Source organism: Aulonocara sp. 'chitande type north' Nkhata Bay, linkage group LG12 (genome assembly GCF_057382095.1).
Source record: "Aulonocara sp. 'chitande type north' Nkhata Bay isolate Kocher_YH1m ecotype deep benthic linkage group LG12, A_spYH_male_GT1.1, whole genome shotgun sequence".
NCBI classification, from domain to species: Eukaryota; Metazoa; Chordata; class Actinopteri; order Cichliformes; family Cichlidae; genus Aulonocara; species Aulonocara sp. 'chitande type north' Nkhata Bay.
In genome coordinates this window covers 36,406,797-36,426,590 of record NC_141355.1, presented here as the reverse complement: position 1 = coordinate 36,426,590, position 19,794 = coordinate 36,406,797, and the positions used below count along the sequence as shown (strand labels likewise).

The window sequence follows — 19,794 nt, the reverse complement described above, 5'->3', positions numbered from 1 at the left end:
TGACCATTCATCAGACTATAGGATACGGTTAATTGACAGATGACAGGATAGTAAATAATTAGAGGGTTGCTAAGCAACACAAACCTGGAATTTGCACCAGTAACCAGCCATCAGTGACAAACTGCAATGAACAATAATAATTTAAAATGTAACCTATGAGCAGCTCTCACAGATGTCTTTTCTGTGCAGGATCATCTGCTGATCCTTTTCTGTTCATCAGCAGTTTCTTAGTTGTAGTTCTCATTAATTAGTCCTTCGTTTAGAAGCCGAGATACCGTGACGGCTTTAAAAAGTTCACCTATAATTTATGCAGTTTAAAATCTTCTGATGTGTTTTACAATGATCCGTGTGGAAGGTTTGCTTTGATCTCAGCAGTCCAAATTAAACAGTGGAGCATGTTATAGATTTGCATCTTGGTTGGCGTGTGTCCGCCTTGGAGGAGGCTCTCTGGCTGGCACTGACTCTGGTGTTAATGCGTAACTTCTGATTGGGGAATCTGGCTGCTGGCCTTATCTGAGTGTTACATTACTTCTGGCTGACGGAGCTGACTAAAAGCTCCTGAGAATCAGATTACTGCATGCCAGCAGGGAAGGACCAAGGTACAGTAAAGTGGCAGTAAAATAGCAGGAACAGTGGTGGAAATTGAATTCAGTTCAGACACAGTCAAATGGGCTGTGTTTCTTTTTTACTGTATAACTTTACAGGAATAGGAGTCTCTGTCTTAGTCTCTGTCTTAGTGTACCCTGACTCTTGCCTCTTTGTCAGCATGCTTCAGTTCTACGTGACCCTGAGAAGGATGAGCATTTAAGAAACAGGACTCAGTTTTAAGTTGCATTAATGCATGACTCCTAAATAAGTGGCTGTATATAAACTGTGTACAAACACTTGCACTTCCCTCAACCTGGTTTAGTACTTCAAATTACTACCTGTGTCATTTGAAGACACTTGTAAAGTTTTCTGGTTCATGTATTTTCTTTTCTTTTAGTTTTAAAATTATCAGCAGAACTTAGTGATCTGCCTTCAGGACTCTTTTGCCTACATATCCTGTACAGTACTGTGATGTTGCAGTTCGGTACATAGGGTATGTAGTTTAAAACTGTAATAATATGCCTGCTAGAACAGCTTGTATAAACTAAGTTGGGGTTTTTTAAACTTGACTTGACTTGAAGGTTAAGAAGCATACAACAGCAGATACCAACTATATTCATCCAGCAAGCTGACGTAACGCTTCACTGTAACGTAGCTACTGTACGAATTTAGCAAAAACTGCTTTGCGATGTTAGCAGAGAGGATCGGTTGAAAACTGTAAGCTGGGCAATTTATAAAGTTAGTCCCAGAAGTTTACATAAGGAACTCCAGTCGTTCCTTGGATACTGTTTGGCTCCAGCTTGTGATAAAGTTTTTCTTGAGATTTAGTTATTGTGACAATAGCAAAATCTCAAAAGTTGGTCCATCTCCTTTTAATTCAACTCCCAAAACCCATTTCTAGAACAAAAGTGCCATCCACTCATCTTTTCATTTTTCTGTTGTGGCTGTGCTATAGTGAAGAAGGCACAGCTGGGGATTGAGCCTCCTCCTCTCTTTCTCCTTTATACTTCTTTTTTTCATGGTGACCATGTCGCTGCTCTTCGTGTCCTCTTCAGAGTGTCATCCCTCCTGCTGGCAGTGTGCTGGGCCATCTGCAGACAACTGTACGTCCTGTCCCTCCCCGTCCAGCCTGTACGAGGGCCGCTGTGTCCCCACATGCCCACAAGGCTTCCTTATTCAGGACAACCAATGCCAAGGTGAGAGCACATACACACACACATATCTGCTTTTGTACTATTGAGTCACACTCAGTGTCATAGTATTGCTTAGCCTAGATTCTAACCTTAACAGTAAAACACACAAAAAAAAGTCTTTACTTTGCAAAAATGGTATCGAGGTTAACTGCTCCTTAAAAAAGGAAGTGAAACAATGGCAAACGTGTGGCAAATCCGTCTTTGTTCTAGGCCTTTATTCTTGATTCACTCACCTGTTTCATGATTTCCTTTATTTGCCGGTGTTTAAAACCCGAGACTGAGAAAAGAGATGGGTGCTGGTTCTCAGGACCACATCAACACAAGGCTAATAACTAGTGTTTTATTCAGTATGACCCAAAAAAAATTACTCTCTTTGCATTTGACCCATTCACTCAGTGAAGCAGTGGGCAGCCACTAAGCAGGCACACCGAGGAGCAGTGTGTAGGGACGGTACCTTGCTCAGGGGTACCCGTTCAGTGGATTCGAACCCCCGACCTTCCGATCATGGGGTGACAATTCCACCTACTGAGCTATCCCTGCCCCAAAGGCACCGCTAGGATTCAAACCCAAGCTCTCCTGTTTACTAGACAGGTGCTTTAACCAACTAAGCCACAGCACCACCGAAGCACAGGATCAAAGATTTATACAGCTAATAAGTTGTGATGGTTTTGCCTATAAAGCCGAACTGGCAAGACTTACAGACATGTGAAAGAATAAAATAAAAAATTCATCATTTTTATCTTACATACACAGATTTATTTGGTTTTGGTAAATATCCTGTAAGTATCCTATAAATATCCTAGCTGTGAAATGTATGCGAGTGCTACAGGTAACTGTGATTTGGATGCATGTAGCTGTCTTGCAGAGCGGTAATCAGAATTTATTACTATGTTTGTCCAAACTTTATATATCTGACCCATTAAATGACTCTCATTCCTCAGTGTGGCTCTTAGTGAACACATGTTAACCTTAGCTGGGCTCTTCTCCCCATCTATCCCCCGCCCCTCTGTGACTCGCCTACTTAATGAAAATCCATTTGCTCTAATCTCCAACTCATTACCTCAGCTCGGTGTATTGACTCTGACCTCATTTGAAACAAGATGACCCTTCCTATCTTCCATTTACCAGCTTTATTCTTTGGTCTTTTTTAAATGTGCTAAATTTTATTGTTTATCTTGAAAAAAAACAACAAGAAAAAAACTTTTTGAAGACCTCAGTGGATCACATATTTAAACCTGGCTTCAGTAATTGACCGATGAAGATGGATACCAAGACAGTTAAGAAGAGCGATGAACTCACATCGTCTTGGATTACACAATAAATGGGCTCTGCTTGCTGACTTGGCCTTATCTCCGTCAGTACTGACTGGCTCATTAGAAAGTACCCAGAAGAAGAATTGTGTTTCAGTGTAGATGAGAATACAAGTGGCGTTGGTGACTTTTAATGTGAGGCAATAAAAACGCTGTGTGTTGCTTAAATGCACCAAATGACGTGTAATGTGAAAGTTGTGGCTCATAACGACAAAGCCGGAAAGCATTAGCATCAACTCTGCAGTGCTTTATTCCATCAGCTCTGTCTCCATCTCCTGAAGCCAGCTGTTTGTTAAAAGCCAACAAGAAATTAAGCTCTGACAAACCTGCTGTACACCATCCACCCTGCACCATGCATGAGGCAAAATTAAAGAGTGGCTAATGAACAACCTACAAACTGTATATCAAGGATACACACCCTGTACCTCGTGGCCGGTCTGACTGAGTGAAAAAACGGAGGATATTGCCTGCTGAGCCGAGCCTGGCAGCGACCTGTCAGTCACAAAGTAGTTATGTCCCTGCTCTGCATGGCATCGTAACATAAGAAATGAACACTATGCAGTATGCAGGAAGACTCCAAACCAAAGACTTCATTGTTTTTAGTGACCACCGGAGTGTTCCAACAGCACTAACACGTCCAAGCAGTCCAGTTGAACTGTGGTGTTGTGAGTTTCCATGCGCATATGTAGTATGTCATCACCTGTCTTTGTCCCCCTCTCTCTCAGCGTGCCATCCCTCCTGCCAGACCTGCTCCGGTCCCTCCCAGGCCGACTGCATCGCCTGCCCCCCGCTGGTGTCCCTGCAGAGTGGCCACTGCAGGGCAAACTGCCAAGAGGGGCATTTCCTTAATGCTATCTCTGGAGAGTGCGTCAGTAAGTCAGACTGTGTGTAAATGTGTGTGAGAGAGAGTACAGATGGTTTAATGCTCATTTATATGCCATTTGCGCAAAGCTTTCATCAAACACGCTGTTTTTTCACTCCGAGTGGCACCCATGGGAGTAGAACTACCAACCTTGGCAGGGAGAGTCCCTTGCTCTGCCCGCTTAGCTTTGCATGATCACACATAGAGACATACCAATTCCTGCGTGTCTGAAGCTCCAGTAATCTGCATTATTCATCAGAAATGCCAGTCATCTTTGTAAAATAGATGCTCTTAGAGTTGGTTTCACTTTCTACTTCAGGGTTTTTCCTGGCTTAGCTTAAGCCTTTAGCAGGGCGACTACACTCGTGAGTACATACAGTCAGGGCGATAGGTCTGTGTTGTATTACTGGGCAGAAATCTGTGCTTTTTAACGTTAATTACAACTATTTAGCTGAAGAAAAATGTCCATTATTCTGAGTAAATGAAATCTCATTTTTCCATACTGAGTTTTTGGGTAGCCACCGAAAACTCCTCGATGAAGTACTTGTACTGTATTTCACTCTGCAGGCTTCTAGATAATTTATCTTCAATATCCACGGGAACAGTTGGACATAAAGCAGGTTTTGTCCTTTTTTTCCCAGAACACTTATTTCAGATCTAAACACCCTATTGAAATTCTTACATCAGTTGTTATCATTTTTATACATATCACCTGTAAGCAGTATCCTCTATCGACTCTCTACTAAGTATAAGCATAAAGTGGATGGAGGCATGGTGGAGGTTTCACTCACATACCATCCACTTAAGGATCCAATAATTAGATTTCATCAGTCTGATCAAATCACAAAAGTTACATTAGGTGAAAATGGGACAATCTTGTTGTTGTCAGCTCAGTTAATATTATCCTAATTGTGTGTGTGAGGACACCCACTCACTGAGTAGTGCACGGTTAGTTTTCAAGTTCGACTCCTTCGCACAGATCTGTGTTATCACTGGTTACAAAGGAAAACCTACAGACCCTGTTAGTTTGAGGCTGCAGTGATAGCAAGGGACTGACTGCAGCTAATAACATCTATTGAGTGTGCTGAAAACCTCTGATGTTCAAAGAGACCTTTAGTATGAATAAAAAGACACTTATAATAGACTTTCCCTTATTTCCAGTTCTCTAAATGTTGGCATTAAATTCATCAAACCTATAGACAAATAAAAATACCAGTAAGTGCATCACAACTGATTTTTGTTGCTGATTAACTCCCCGGCATCAAATAATCAAACCTACTGACAGACTGAAACTGAAAAATCTGCAGGATTAATTCGATAATGTGAATTATAGCAGCTGCTCTAGTTAGCCAATCAGCTGTCTCGAAATAAACCACAAATGCAATAAAAAGGCTTTTATATGGTAGTTTGTTTTCACTGAGCTGACGGTTATCATGCATATAATATATTTTTGCATACATTTTCATCCCCATTTATCAAAAGAAACTGTGACAAATGGAACTAATAATCTTTTGCTGCACAGATGGAGGAAACGGCTGTAGTGTAGGTTATAATGCGTGCCTTTCACAATGTTAACTCTCCACATTGAAACATAATGCTTGGTCATAAAATGGTTTTTAAAAATTGCTCAGTGAACAAAGTTCAGTATAAACTGTAATAGTGAATGGTCCTTACAAGCAGGTGTATTTGAGGAATTCTGTGTGAATCCACTATTATCATTCCTGATGCATCACTGCACTGAGGCCAAAGCACTGTGAGGTGTAATTGGCTTTGACAAAACAGCAAAATCTGATAGGAATGAAAACAAGCTGAGTTTTTAGAGACACATTTTTACACCAATGTGTAACAAATAAATCAAAATAAAAAAATAATGGTGGCCATAACCTAAATCTGCAGAATAAAGTGAGTTAAAATAGGAATTTAAAGTAGAGAAAAACACATTCCTAACTAGACCCTTCCCCTCCTACAAGTTACTGGATAAAAGTTTGTGGCTCCCGGTTTCAGAGAAAAATCCATGGAGATAACGGTGAATTTTCATGAGCTCTTTTCTCATAAACACCAGCTTACGCTTCACTTCCTCCCCACTCGTCTCCTTCATTGTCCCCAAAATACGCTGCTTGTCTTTGGCAGGCAAAGTGACAGAAGATAAATAGAAAATGTAAGATTAGTTTGTGTGTGTGTGTCCTCTGATGTTGTCCTCCTTCTTCCTTGTTAATGAAATGAGTTTTTACCTATCTGGGCTGCAGGCTATAGATTATAAACAGGCATATTTACAAGATGAGAAGTCAGCATGGAGGAGATAGTGGAAGGGTAAACAAAATCTGAGGGGGAAAAAAATCGACTTTTAATTACAGTTTTTGATGACGCGCATTGTTTGGAGATGTAAAACGGCAACAAGATTTAGCCCCACTCGTACGTGCACGTGTGCGGACATGCACGGCTGGCTCATGTCCACACACACATGTACGCAAACACACAAGAAAATAAACACGGTGAAACAGAGACACACACAACCTAATCTCAAATGGGTCAAGCTCAGCCAAACTCTAGTTAATAAAAGATGCCTTTTGGCACTTCTGGGCCACAGAAATACCGGGGTCATCATTTCTGCATAGTCAGGACACAGACACACACACACACACACACACACACACACACACACGTACATACACACACACGTACATACACACAACCTGCCCCTACGAGCTCTAATTCTTATACTCATAGCTTCCAAAAAACATTTCTACATTATTTCTTCTCTTTCTCACACGCACACACGGAGCCTCAGATTACCTCGGTCCATCCTGCGCTACCATCACTGTTACACAACTCCTTTGGGCAATTGAGGCTTTTCCTCTCAGTTGTGAGTTCACACGAGAGCAGCCATCAGACGGAGATGCCTCCTTTTATTCTCCTGCTGTCCGTCTCTCTCTGTCACACTCTGTTTCTCCTGGTCTGTGTTGGATCTTGAGGGACTCTCCTTTCATCAGTATTCAAAAGCACAGAGAGTCCAGTCCCATACATATGCAGCTGTTCCTTCTAGATTTGCCAGATTTTGCAAGTTATTTGTGATGTTTTTGCAGAAATGTTCGCATCTGCTGGAGATACAGACCAACAGGTTGTACCTGTAAAAATTACGTGTTTCTCCCAGTTTAACTCCTTTTAATTGACCAGTATTCAGTTACTTGTTACTCAGCTCTTTCTTTCAGTTACTTGTTTCAGTTACTGCTTTAACGTTTCCATGTGTGCGACTCAGACTCTGGCAAAAGTGACTCAGCCAAGATGGGTGCTAAGATACAGGTCTGTATTTCCCACTTATGCCAGTGGCCTCAGGTGCATGATGGGAGATAGTGATGAGTCAGGTGTGTGTAGAGATTAAGAGCATGTGGGTTTGGTTTTCTGAAAGTGACCTAAATCTGCAGTACAGCTGCACACTGTAAGAAGTGTTACTGTTATTAGAGAGAGGATATCCTAATATGGTCCTCTCAGGAACACAGGTTCACACTTAGATCTAGGCACCTGCTGTTCAAACCTTCAGTTTGCAAGGAGCAGCCAGTCAGAAGAAATTTGATGTAAAGCTACAAAATTATGTTTAACTTGACCTGTGAACCACTGAAGAAGGCAAATACAGTCTAAGAATGAAATATACAAAGTTGCAAATGATCACAATAGATCTCCTGAAAGACTGTTGGTTCTTCATCTCAACATTTTAGTATAAAGATTAATGAACTCTGCAACAATCTGGAGCTCCGTAGACTTTTACTTCAGTCTCTGTTTTATCGTAAAGATAATAAACAGATGGAATCGGCCAAATTCTTGCAAAGGGCTTGTTGTAGTTCCTCTCTATGAGAGTTCCCAACGGTACTTTCACTCTGGCCAGCCTGATACCTCTTGCTCTCTTGCCCTCTTCTCTTCTCTCTCTTTCTTTTTTTTAAAGCTTGACTTTTAAAGTAAAGACAATCAGCTTCTGAGCCAGTGATGAAGAAAGATCTGAGTTTCAAATAAAGGAGTGTTTGTGGAACGCTTTCACTCAAAACTTACAGCTGCGAGAGTTTTTTTGCATCATGATTGTGCTGGAGCCGAACATGTGAGGTTTAAAATAGGCCTGCACACATGAATGCATCACCATAGAAACACAGCATGCCAACAATGAAATGAAAGACATGGGATCGTGTTCTTTTTTCTTTTCTTTTCTTTTCTGCGTGGTCAACTGAGAATAAAATCCGTCCATGGAAACGCATTTAAGAAACGTTGGCGCCTACGGCAACAGATGCTGCGAATGTCTCTTTTCAAGCATCTGTCAAGTGCTGATGCTGAAGGCCAGCAGGAATACGAGCGGTTTAAAATGGGTTACTGCTGATTGTGTTGCTCAGTTTAGTTGAAATATAACTTTTTTCCCAGCTTTGAATGCACAACTGGTTTGTTTTTTTATTATCATTTGCCATGTAGCACTTTCTCATTTCACGTATTGGTTACTTTTTTACCTTGAAACCAGTTAATTGGAGAAAATGGAGAAAATAGACAGGACTGAGTACTGTGTACTTGATTTTTAGCAGTGCAAACAGTCGAGGTGTGATTGTAGGAAGCAACATGTGAACTTACAGAGGTCTTTTTGAATATCTGCATTAGAAAACATTAAATAGATGACCTTACATCATAATTAGACCCTCAGGGAATCATAGTTATTTTACAGGTTGAATAAAAGCATTGGCTTGTAATTAAATTGCTAAATGTGGAAGTCAATTGACACGGCATTGTGAAAAGGGTTATTACTTTATTGTGTTATTTTTTTAAATTTTTTTTTTACATTTTGCTCCAGGGAAGTACTCACAGATAATTGCAGCTCAGGCCAATTGAATGCACTGCATTTGATGCATAAATACTATAATTACTGTGAGTGTCATTACAAAATGACGCTGAATTGTTTCCTGATTTAGTGTTTTAGTCTCGTGTTTTGTTTTTTATGTCTTTAGCACTTTTCAGACAAATCAGATGGAATTAAAAATGCTTTTCAAGCAACGGACAAAAGTAAAATTGATCGGAGTCTGTGCACAGCAAAAAACTATTTAACAATAAAAAAATAGGTAGTTAAAATAATAAAACAGAACTTGCTTTCAGGAAACATAAAAACATAAAAATAACATTAAAATGACATATTGATTATATTAAAACAGGAAAACTGAACGAAAGAATGATAGAAATAAAGTATAGAAATTATTAAATTATATTAATTTAATTTAGATCTAAAAATATCCAGATTTCCAGCTCCTCTCACTTCCTTTCAAACGTTGTTCAGTGGCTCTCAGCAGCATCAGCAAATGTTTGTCTTCTGCTTTGTGAAGCAGCTACAACAGGAACACTGGAGCATCTGAAGGATCTTCCCAGCTCATGAAACCATACCATAGTTTAGGTAGTCCGTCCATCTTGTGGCGAGGGTTTAGATGAACCTGCAAATCAACAGTTTTGCCTTCACTCTTTTTGTTTTTACCACAACAGGTCAGCACAGCATCAGCCTGACTGTCGACACTACACCAATCCATCTGTCAATCTCCTGCTCCAACCTCCCCTTACTAGATAATTCTCACCATAAAGATATTGAGACCAAGTACAAAAGTGATTATATCCACAAAATTGGTGACAGAGGGCGGCCCTGGTAGAGTCCAACATCCACTATGTTTCAGGACCAGTGTTGGTCAAGTTACTTGAAAAAAGTAATCAGTAACTAATTACTGATTACTCCCCCAAAAATGTAATCCCGTTACTTTACTGATTACTTATTTTCAAAAGTAATTAATTACTTAGTTACTTAGTTACTTAGTTACTTTTTAAAAACACGATTTACAACCTGAATAGGCGATAAAGCAATAGATCTTTCAGCCCAATTCTACTTTTTCTACATAATCCATCATACAAAATGTAATCAAATGGAAAAGTCTCTTTTTTTAACTTGTTTTATCAGTTTTAATCTTTTAACTTTATGCATCAAGCAAAACATTTAATTATATGCAACATTCTCTGACTTGAATAAATTAGTTTAACATTTAAACCTATTTTCTACACATTCCAGCACATAAAATAAAATATTTTTTGTGTTTTCACTCACTCTTTCAAACAGATGCAAGTAAAACACAGCAGAAAATAAATAAAGTCAAAGACTCAGCGGTCCTTTTGCTCTATTTTCACCTGTAAAGCAGGAGCAGGGTAGGCGGAGGATTACCCTGGTGCAGGTGTGCTGCGGTCAGTTGAAGAATCCGCGCGAGTGTCTCTGTGAGTTTCCCATCACGTCGTAGCTACTCGGTGCTTGCTTGGAAGTTTAGGGGTTTTTTTCGCTGTAAAAAGAAGTTTTCTTCCCACGCACGATGGACGCTAATGTTTTTGTCACTTTTTATGGAATCAAACTCAAAGTAAGGTCAGTACTTCCACACTTTAAACGCTGCACGCTCATACTCTCTCCCGCACTCGATATATTATCCATTGTTGATCTGCACACAGCTGCTGTCACCAACGTCGCACTTGCTTACGTCACTGTCATGAGACATTCTCGCAAAAAAAATCACGGTTTTAGTAACGCAGTAACGCAGCGTTCCTACGGGAAAGTAACGGTAATCTAATTACTGATTTTGCAATAGTAATCCCTTACTTTACTCGTTACTTGAAAAAAGTAATCAGATTACAGTAACGCGTTACAAGTAACGCGTTACTGCCCATCTCTGATTGCCTCAAGGCCTTATGACATCCTCCACACTATGCACTTGAACATATAAAAGTGATGAGCACCTGTTTCGTTCAACTTTGTTACATCTCTTTGTTACCCCCCCGGCCTCTGACCCACTGAATGGCCCACTGAACGATTGAACTACCCACTGAACTGAATTTGGTGGTGAAAAATGTTTCTTATGTTAATTTAAGAGCTGTTAAAACTGACTGGCCAATTGTGACCGGAACACTGAAGTAAGGGGTGGGAGTGCACACAACAGGAGGGCTAGTGGAGGTGAGATCAGCCTCACAGGACCATACAGCTTCTACATCTGCTTTTATTACACCTGTAACTTCCAATAAAGATGATGTCATGCGTATGCTCTTCCGTCAGCTCTGGCGCCATCCCCGCTCTCAGACTCCCTAAGAAATACATTTCATTTACTTCCACCGAGGCACATTAGTGTCTTGATTTTCTTGTATGACTCTCATTAAATAAGTTTCTATTTCATGTATCGCAGGGGAAGCAGAGAAAGAAAGCATGATATAGGATAATGTCTCGTATAAATCCAGCACACAGGAGAATACCACCATCCTGATTGTGTGCAGGGCATTTATAACTCTAGAATCCCTTTTCATGTGCTTCAAAAATGGTAACTGTGCCATAAAGAGGGACTCTAAGGGCCCAAATCAATACCATTTTAGTTTTATATTCAGTTATAGGCTGCACAGTCAATAATCCCTGACGCCTGAGTTATCTTATCTCTGCCACAAAGCCATTTGTTCAGCGCTGAGAACTGGATCGCCCGGAGAGTTTTGGCAGGGGAAAATGCTGATGCGTGTTTTGTTGTAAAGTGACGTGATATGAAAGGTGTGAATGTGCGATGACGGTGGGGAAGTTCGTTTTTCTCTTCTTTTCCTTCTTACACTTGGTTAATATCGGACCTGCTTCAGAAATATAGTATGACTCACCTGGGCAGATGCCAGGTTTAGAAGAATGGAGTGTAAGTACCTGTCAGAGGAAACGCTGCGCTGTAGGCAGTAATCGGACTTTCTGAGTTAAAGGCAGCTATTCAGAAATAAGTAAGAAGATCAAAAAGCTGTCAGACGTGGACAGGACAAACATTTTTCAGAGCCTAGGCTCACACTCTCGGAAAACCTGCATGAATTATGAAGATTTGTTTTGCTGAGCAAAGTTGGTGAAGAACTCTAACCAAAAAAACTTAAACCAGATAACCACAGGCTTGCCTAAACCTTAACCCCTCTAGATATAGCAGATGATAAGTGTAGGGTAAGCAGGTCTGAACAAACTATATGTGGGACAGGCATTATATCTGTGTGGGACATCAATCCAATCCAACTTTATTTATATAGCACTTTAAAAACAGCAAAGTTGACCAAAGTGCTTTCCAATAATAAAACAGAGATAGCAGTTAAAAACCATACATTAAGCAGACAAGGAAACAAATATAAATAACAATAAAATGAATACATAAATGAAAAAGACGATAAAAATAAATCAGTATATATATTAAATATTAAAACATGAGTAAAATAGACAATAATAATGCAATGAATAAGATGAACAAAATAAAAGGATTAAGAGTGACCAACAGCTGACTAAAACTGACTACAAGCTGACATCAGTTTCTCAGTTGTCTGTGCTCACTAAAAGGCTTTGGGGAAAAACAAACGAACAAAGCCAGAGGCTGCCGTTTGGTTTATTATACTTTGTCAGATCTATCCAATACATTTGTCAATCTAAATATTACCTCAGTGTAAAACCTCATCATGAAACTGAACCAGAGATTCGTTCGTTTAGTATGTTTAAAACATGAAGCTTTCCGAGAAATAATGTTAATGTGTGAAAATACATAACTTAAATCCTCCCACTTGTAATGCAGCAGTGTAATAACAACCGAACCAGTGTGGTTAGAAATGCATTAGCATAAGTGGGCGCCTATTTTGTAGTTTCTCACTTTTTCTTCCTCTTGAGATCTTTGATTTCTTTTTTAGCTGTTTAGTTCCAAACAGCATCGCATATACCTCACTGAACATGACCAAAATGCAAATGAAATAAAGATCCAGGGCAATGTGTGGAAATATGCAGGAGAAATGCAAATCTGGTGACTCATTAGGGTGCAGCGTTTTCCATCAGTTCACTTGTGTTGATTTTAAACTGAAGGTAAACTGCGTTTTTCCTCAGGGCTTGACTGACAGGGCAGTATCATCTTTATAAAAAAAAAACAATACACATCCAAACATGCACTATGTTCATGCACAGAAAATAAATCGATGAAAAACAGAAATCTAAAGAAAGAAAAGCCTATGAATACGTGTGTTTAGAAAACCATGGAAACTGTGAGTAAAATAAAACATGCCTGCAGGGGAAGGAAAAAATCTTGTTTTAGCCACATGAATAGAAAAAGAGGCAGAAGAGTCTTTTTTCCCCTACTTGGTTTAAAATTGAGGTCACGTCCAGTAGAAGCAGTTTTTGACGCAATCAGGCAACTTGGGAGTTTTGAATTACGCAGTTGAGTACGCACACCCACACTGGGCTTGTGGTTTTGCTTTTACTTATATTTTACTGTTTTTCCCATCTGTGCTGCTGCAGATTGAAACACTTATATAAACTCTTTCACAAGCATAAAAGAGCTTAACTTTGCTGTTTCTACTCTAAAGTTGTGATGCTTTATAAAAACAGAATTTAATGTTTCAAAAATTTCACAAACCCATATTTTATTCGCACGTGAACATTGAAAAGATATTGCTTGTTTAAGCTGACAGATATCAAAGAAGAGTAAGAACATACCTTTACCTTTACACAAAGTCCATGAAAATGCCAAAGCAAAGCATCCACAAGTGTGATTACAAACAAAGGCTGGAAAAGCAACAGAAGACTACAGTACAGTGCAACAAAGACCAAAGGAAAAGCGAGGCGTAAACACAGACATTGAGGGCTAATGGAAAATGAGACACAGCTGAGCAGTCTTGATGCATGCTCAATCATCCAGGTAAGTAAATCCCAAATAGTTGATTCTGTTCATCTGGACGTAGCGTTTTCAGTTTCATTTCGTCACTCATCCAAGTGATTTCTTCAGACTTCAGCTGAACAAATCAATGATGACAAGACACTGAAACTAAAACTAAGAGACTAGAAAAATAAAGCAGGAAACCCAAAACAGGAAAACTTCTAACACAGAGACTTGACAACCATGTGCAGGGACCAGCTACTCTAAAACCCAGAGGATCTGAGAATATAAACATAAAGAGATGACGCTAATGAGGAAGTATGTCGGTTTAGCATTGTCAGGCTGAAATATGGAAGGCCTTCCCTGAAGACAGCATTGACTGGATGTTATATGTGTATATATGATGTTCTAAAACCTTTATACACCATTCACCAGTGATGGTGGCTTTCCAGATATGCGTGCTGCTAATACACCCCCATACCATCAGAGATGCAGGCTGACAAAGTGAGCGCTGATAACAAGTTGGATGGTCCCTCTCTTTAGTTCAGAGGACATGAGGTCAGATTTGGATCCTGACTACAGAACAGTTTCTGGCCATTTTAACTGAGCTTTGGCCCACAGAAGTTTCTGGATCATGCGTGGATGGCACAGTAAACTGTGTTTACACTGATGGCGTGACAGAAACACGCCTGTTTTTTAACACAATGCTGCTTCAGGGCCAACGATCACGGTCATCCATGTCCCTTCCACACAGAGATTTTCCCAGATACTCTGAATCTTTCGATCACATCATGTACTGCAGATGATGAGATATTCAATGTTTTTGCATTTTCACATTACTCTGAAATTGTTCCACAATTTGTAGACACATTGTTTTGCAGATTGGTGAACCTCCTCTGAGAAATTCAGTCTGTCTAAGATGCTTTTATTGGAAGCAAAATGTTCCTCCAGCTGTTATTTTATAGCGCTGCTTCCTTTTCCATTGACTTGTTTTGTCCATCCCAACTTCTTTGAGATGTATCTCTGAGATTTTACTGTTAATATAATGTGGCTTTATGAGATTTGCAATCCTTCTGTTTTGATACATTTTATGTGGCATCCTGACTTTTCTGGAATTGGGTTTGCAGAAGTTCATTTCTTTAATATAGTAGTACTTAGTCGTGCAAATACTAAAGATCACCTAATGTTTTTTTTATGGCGCATCAAATTGTAATATCTGCAAACAGAATTAAAATGATAAATTGTTAGTGATACTTCTTTGTCCGCCTCTTTTACTGCTGTCCTCACCATCACATAGCTCCCCACTCTGCCTCATTGTTTCCACTATACATCGTTATCTCATCACAGACAAATAACTTTAAGGTACCCACCACTGTGTCAGCCAGACACAACCCAGATACCATCAGATAAAACACCACCAGATGCTCATTGTTCTGTTAATCTTGGCGCCTTTTGGGAGATCCTGCTGCACTTAGTTCTGAGGGTATATACGGGTCTGTGGGTGGGGGTGTGGGTGTGGGCAGCTTCTTTTCACCTATCACTGGCATTTATCTTACGAGATCACAGTTTTGGAGTTTAAAGGTGTGGAAAGGAATCATATTTACTCTCCTTTTATATCTTTAGTCAGAAATGCTTTGCTTTTAAAATCCTTCCTACTTATTTCTGCTTAATTTTTGCATGTTAGCAACAAACTATATTGTACTTTTGTTTGCCATGAGCTGATATTTAGTAAGTGTTCTCCACCAAACACCAGCAGTTGTCTAAAAAAACACAAACTGTGTGGTTTTACAAGCGCTCGAGCTATCAAAACGTATTGTTGCCACATGCTCGGGCACCGTAATGCTGCATCGATTACTGTTGCTCTGAAGCAAGAAGCATCTGAGTTACCATCTGTCTTATTTTGGATCAAAGTGGGAGTCATTAGGCTGCAAACAGTAGTTTCTCCTTTTTCCTCATCTTAATATACATCTTACCACAAGTAAGCTTTTATTATACTAAGTGAAGGTCTTTCCAGCTTCTTGGGTAATGTCTCTGACTGCTTACTGCAAGAAAGGACGTAAACAAGCTGAGAGGAACTCTTTTCAGTCAACTCGCTTTGACCACAGTTTGTGGTTAAGTCAGAAACTAAATATACAAATCAAGCTGTTGGTGAAGCAGCAATAAATACCTCTGCTGTTAATTTCCTCCTTTGCCGCTACCTGCTGCCATCGTGTGAGGAAGTAAACGCAGAATAACACGGGACTGCTTTGAATGGGGCCATTGTCATAATCCATCCTTTTGAATCTCCATTATATCAGATTTTCTTTTAATCGGATTTAAAAGCCCTTAAAAGTTTGCAGGTTTGAGAAAGTCTGAAAAGAAAGCCAAAAGTTTTCAAAGTAAATGGAGAACTTAAATGTGAATGCATAAGCTCCCTTGCTCTTTCTCCCTTTACCCAGCTTATCACATCTTATTCTATTAAAAATGATTTTATTTTTTCAGTAGAAATAGAGGAACTGAAGGCTGATTAAACAGAGTTTTGCAGTGAATGGGGAGTGTGGGGATAGCTGGACTGGAACATAAAGGGTTGAGTCTGAATGAACTGAAAAGCAAAGACTGTCGAGCTGGCAGTTGGAGGTTTGGACGGTGCATGGCAGACGGAGATCGGGCAGACAGACAGCGGAAAAGATGAAGTTTAGAAATCATAAAGGCACGTTGGATTAAAACTTTTGACACGGGGAGCTTAATTAGCAGCAGTAGAGATGGGAGCTACATAGAAATTGGAATAAAGCAGCTGAAGATCATCGAGGTCTGGATGAAACACTGGGGTAGATGCCACGTCTAATCCTACAGACTTGTACTGCCTACTTTTCCTTTTTCTATTTGTCTTAGTTTATTCCATAAGACATGTGAGAGGGAGAGGCGAGGAGCACACGAGGAGAGACTTCGAGATGCAGCTGTATTGTCTGTCCGTTGCTTTGTTACAGCCTATTTTTGTGTTTTATGATCAAATATGTCAGACAAAGATAACTGCTCATGAAAAAGAACATATACATGCAGTGGCATAGAACATCTATGTGAAAAGTCACCAGAGTAGAAACATTTCTGCAGAGAACTTTAAATCCTCAGTTAATCAGGCGCTTCAGCAAACTTTGTTCTGTCAGATAAAAACCATGTCGGACAGGGCAAAACACAAGCTACAGGAGCGAGAAGATAAACGCTGACGACACGAGCAGTGCATTATGGGAAGTCCTCATAATTTAACATATATTTAACTACATCACTGAGGTCATCACTGTGGAGATGCTCCTGAAGTTTTCATCAAAAGAAAGATCTGATTTTTTAAGTAACCACTGATAGTAAGTGGAGCGGACTGCTGCCTAACAACAGGCATTTTAAAATCCTGTTTGAAAACCAATTTTTATTCTTTGGATTAAAAAAAAAATCATTTGTTTATATTTTCCTTGTTTTTTATGTTTTAATTGCGATTTTATTGTTTTAGCCATGCAGGAATTTTACTACTTTTAAACATGGATATAAATTAATCAACTCAACAAACTAGAGAAATGAAAAAAAGCCTGAATAAGTAACCAGGGGACAAAGGGAACAGAGGGAAAGGGAGACATAAGGAGAAAAAACTGGAGCTCGTGAGCCGTTCATAGTCAGAAACAGCGAGTTGTGACTGATTGGATTATTTTTGCTTTTTGTTTAAACAAAAACCAGCGAGGCGCCTGCTTTGCTTCAGATGCACATCAGCTCGTTTGATTTAAGAAAAGACGTTTTAGCATGGCGTTGACGAGTGGCTGATAATGGCGTACATTTCTGTTTACATTGTGAAGATGAAAAAATACAAATCATTCTTTCTGTTATCTCCACAGAGTGCAGCTCGGACTGCCAGCGCTGCACAGCAGACCTCCAGACGGGCGTCGGCAGCATCTGTCTGTGGTGCAAAGCGCCAAGAACGTGGCTGCTGGGCGATCACTGTGTCTCTCACTGTCCTCTGGGTCATTATGGCTGGCATGGAGCCTGCATCAGTAAGGACTTTTTACTTCTCTGCCTTTGTACAAGAAGGTCAGAGGTCAGGCAGTAGCTTTCTTTAATGTAGGGAAATCTAATCAAAGCTTTTGTGTTTTATTCATCAATCAAACCTCCTCCTCCTTGACCTGGGAGGGCTTGTTTCTCCACCCTCTGCTGACCTGAAAACAACAAGCAGGAGAAACACTTAAAGTAAATGTTTAAACAAACAATTGCTCTAGAAAAGAATTTCTAATCATCCCCTCATCCTCTTCAAAGCCATCCTCCGCATTGTCTCCATTATCCTTATCCTCATCATACCTGGTCATTATTATTATCGTCCTCCTGCTCCTCCTCCTCGTCCTCCTCCTCATCCTGTGGTTCAGCCGCTGAGCAGCTGTAACAGCCTCCACACTGATCTGCTGCGAATCTGCGCACGGGTCTAAATGCAGAGCGTGAACAGGAAGCCTCTGGCTTTAAGAGTAAAACCTCAGGAGTCTCATTTAGCTTAGCTGCAGGCAATAGCATACAAACACATTCATGCACACACAGTGACTACAACAGCTATATGAAGAAAGCACAAGATAGAGGGGAAAAATAGCTCCTGTGGACACAGAACAAACCTCTCAGGTCAAACATGTGCTACACAACAGGTAGGTGGGTGGATGGGTACATTTTATTAGCTACATGTTTGCACATCTGCCTCTATCCTGGTGCTGATTCAGGCCAGATGATGAATTTTTACATCAGATTCATATTTTTATGCCGTGGTTAGTGTGCTGAGCAGTGTGTGGTGCTGGGCTGTGCAGTGTCTAAGGATGAGGAGCAGATGACTCTAAGTGACTGTATCCTTGATAATAACGCGATACACTTATTAGATAAGTTAATATTTTTTAACTCAACAGTTTGGGTTGGAAAAGACTTTTTCCATCCTTCCCTTCTCTCAGCCGCTTACTCAGTTCAGACTTACTGGGGGAGCTGGGCTAACACATAGAGACAGATAAGGATTCACATTGATGTTGTTGGACTGAGGGAGTACCTGGAGAGAACATGCACACTTCAAAACAAAACACAGCACCGGGCCGTCCTCAGATTTGAACTCTGGGCCTTCTTGCTGCAAGGCAACAGCTAACAGCTGAACCACTGTGCCGCCTTTTGTCGTCAAGAAACCGATGATTCAGTGTTGTGTCCATCTGTTTTTGACAACTTCAAAGAGGGTTTATAGCTTAAAAAAACCTTTTCCATCTGAGTTTTTCTTGTATTGCAATTCTTTAACAGTCAAAACTACTAAAATGACTTTATTCTCACTACAGGGTCATGTTTAACGTTTAAGGAAGTAAACACAGAACAACAAAGGACTACGTTTATTGTCACAATCCATCCTTTTGGATCAGTGTCTTTCTGATATCTTCTCCAACATATCAGATTATCTTTTTTGAAAGTTCTTACAAGTTTACAGGTTTGAGAAAGTCTAAATAGAAAGCCAAAAGTTTCTATTTTATTAAAAATGATTTTATTTTTTCAAATCAAATCAAATCAAATCACTTTTATTGTCACATCACATGTGCAGGTACATTGGTACAGCACATGTGAGTGAAATTCTTGTGTGCGAGCTTCACAAGCAACAGAGTTGTGCAAAATACAATATTTTCAGTAGAAATAGAGGAATTTGAAGGCCGATTAAGCCGGGTTTTACAGTGAATGGAGAGTCTGGGGATAGTTGGACTGGAACATAAAGGCTTGAGGCTGAATGAACAGAGAAGCAAAGACTGTCCAGTTGGCGGTATGGAGGGCGCATGGCAGACGGAGGAAAAGATGAAGTTTAGAAATCATAAAGGCACGCTGGATTAAAACCTTTGACATGGAGGGTTTAATTAGCAGCATAGAAATTCCATCGAACTTGGAACGAAACAATCGACAAACGTCAAGGATGTCGAGGTGATGCTGGGATAGACACAAACAAACACAGACAGCACGTCTACTTCCTGTTTTTAGAGCTGTTTACAGCCTTTTGTTGCCCGCATCCCAACATGTTCCTGCCATCAAAATCTAAGTTGGCCAGTATTTTTCACAACGTAATAAAATGGCTCATTTTAAATATTTGATATGTTTTCAATGTTAAACCACGAGTAAAATCTCAAATCATTGCATTCTGTTCTTATTTACATTTAACACGGTCT

At 40.0% G+C, this 19,794-nt stretch overlaps 1 protein-coding gene and 1 non-coding gene across 3 annotated transcripts in view; one reads left to right on the top strand and one right to left on the bottom strand.

The window, feature by feature from the left end:
* fras1 (Fraser extracellular matrix complex subunit 1) overlaps positions 1-19,794 on the top strand; it is a 294,299-nt gene that overhangs the window by 164,239 nt on the left and 110,266 nt on the right. For both annotated transcript variants that reach the window (XM_086315447.1, XM_086315448.1), the window contains 3 exons: positions 1,644-1,784; positions 3,817-3,963; positions 17,479-17,634. In XM_086315447.1, coding sequence (XP_086171573.1) covers positions 1,644-1,784; positions 3,817-3,963; positions 17,479-17,634 — 444 coding nt within the window. The remainder of the gene's footprint in view (positions 1-1,643; positions 1,785-3,816; positions 3,964-17,478; positions 17,635-19,794) is intronic.
* On the bottom strand, positions 2,327-2,400 carry trnat-agu (transfer RNA threonine (anticodon AGU)). The gene has a single exon. It is a non-coding gene; the product is annotated as a tRNA-Thr (tRNA).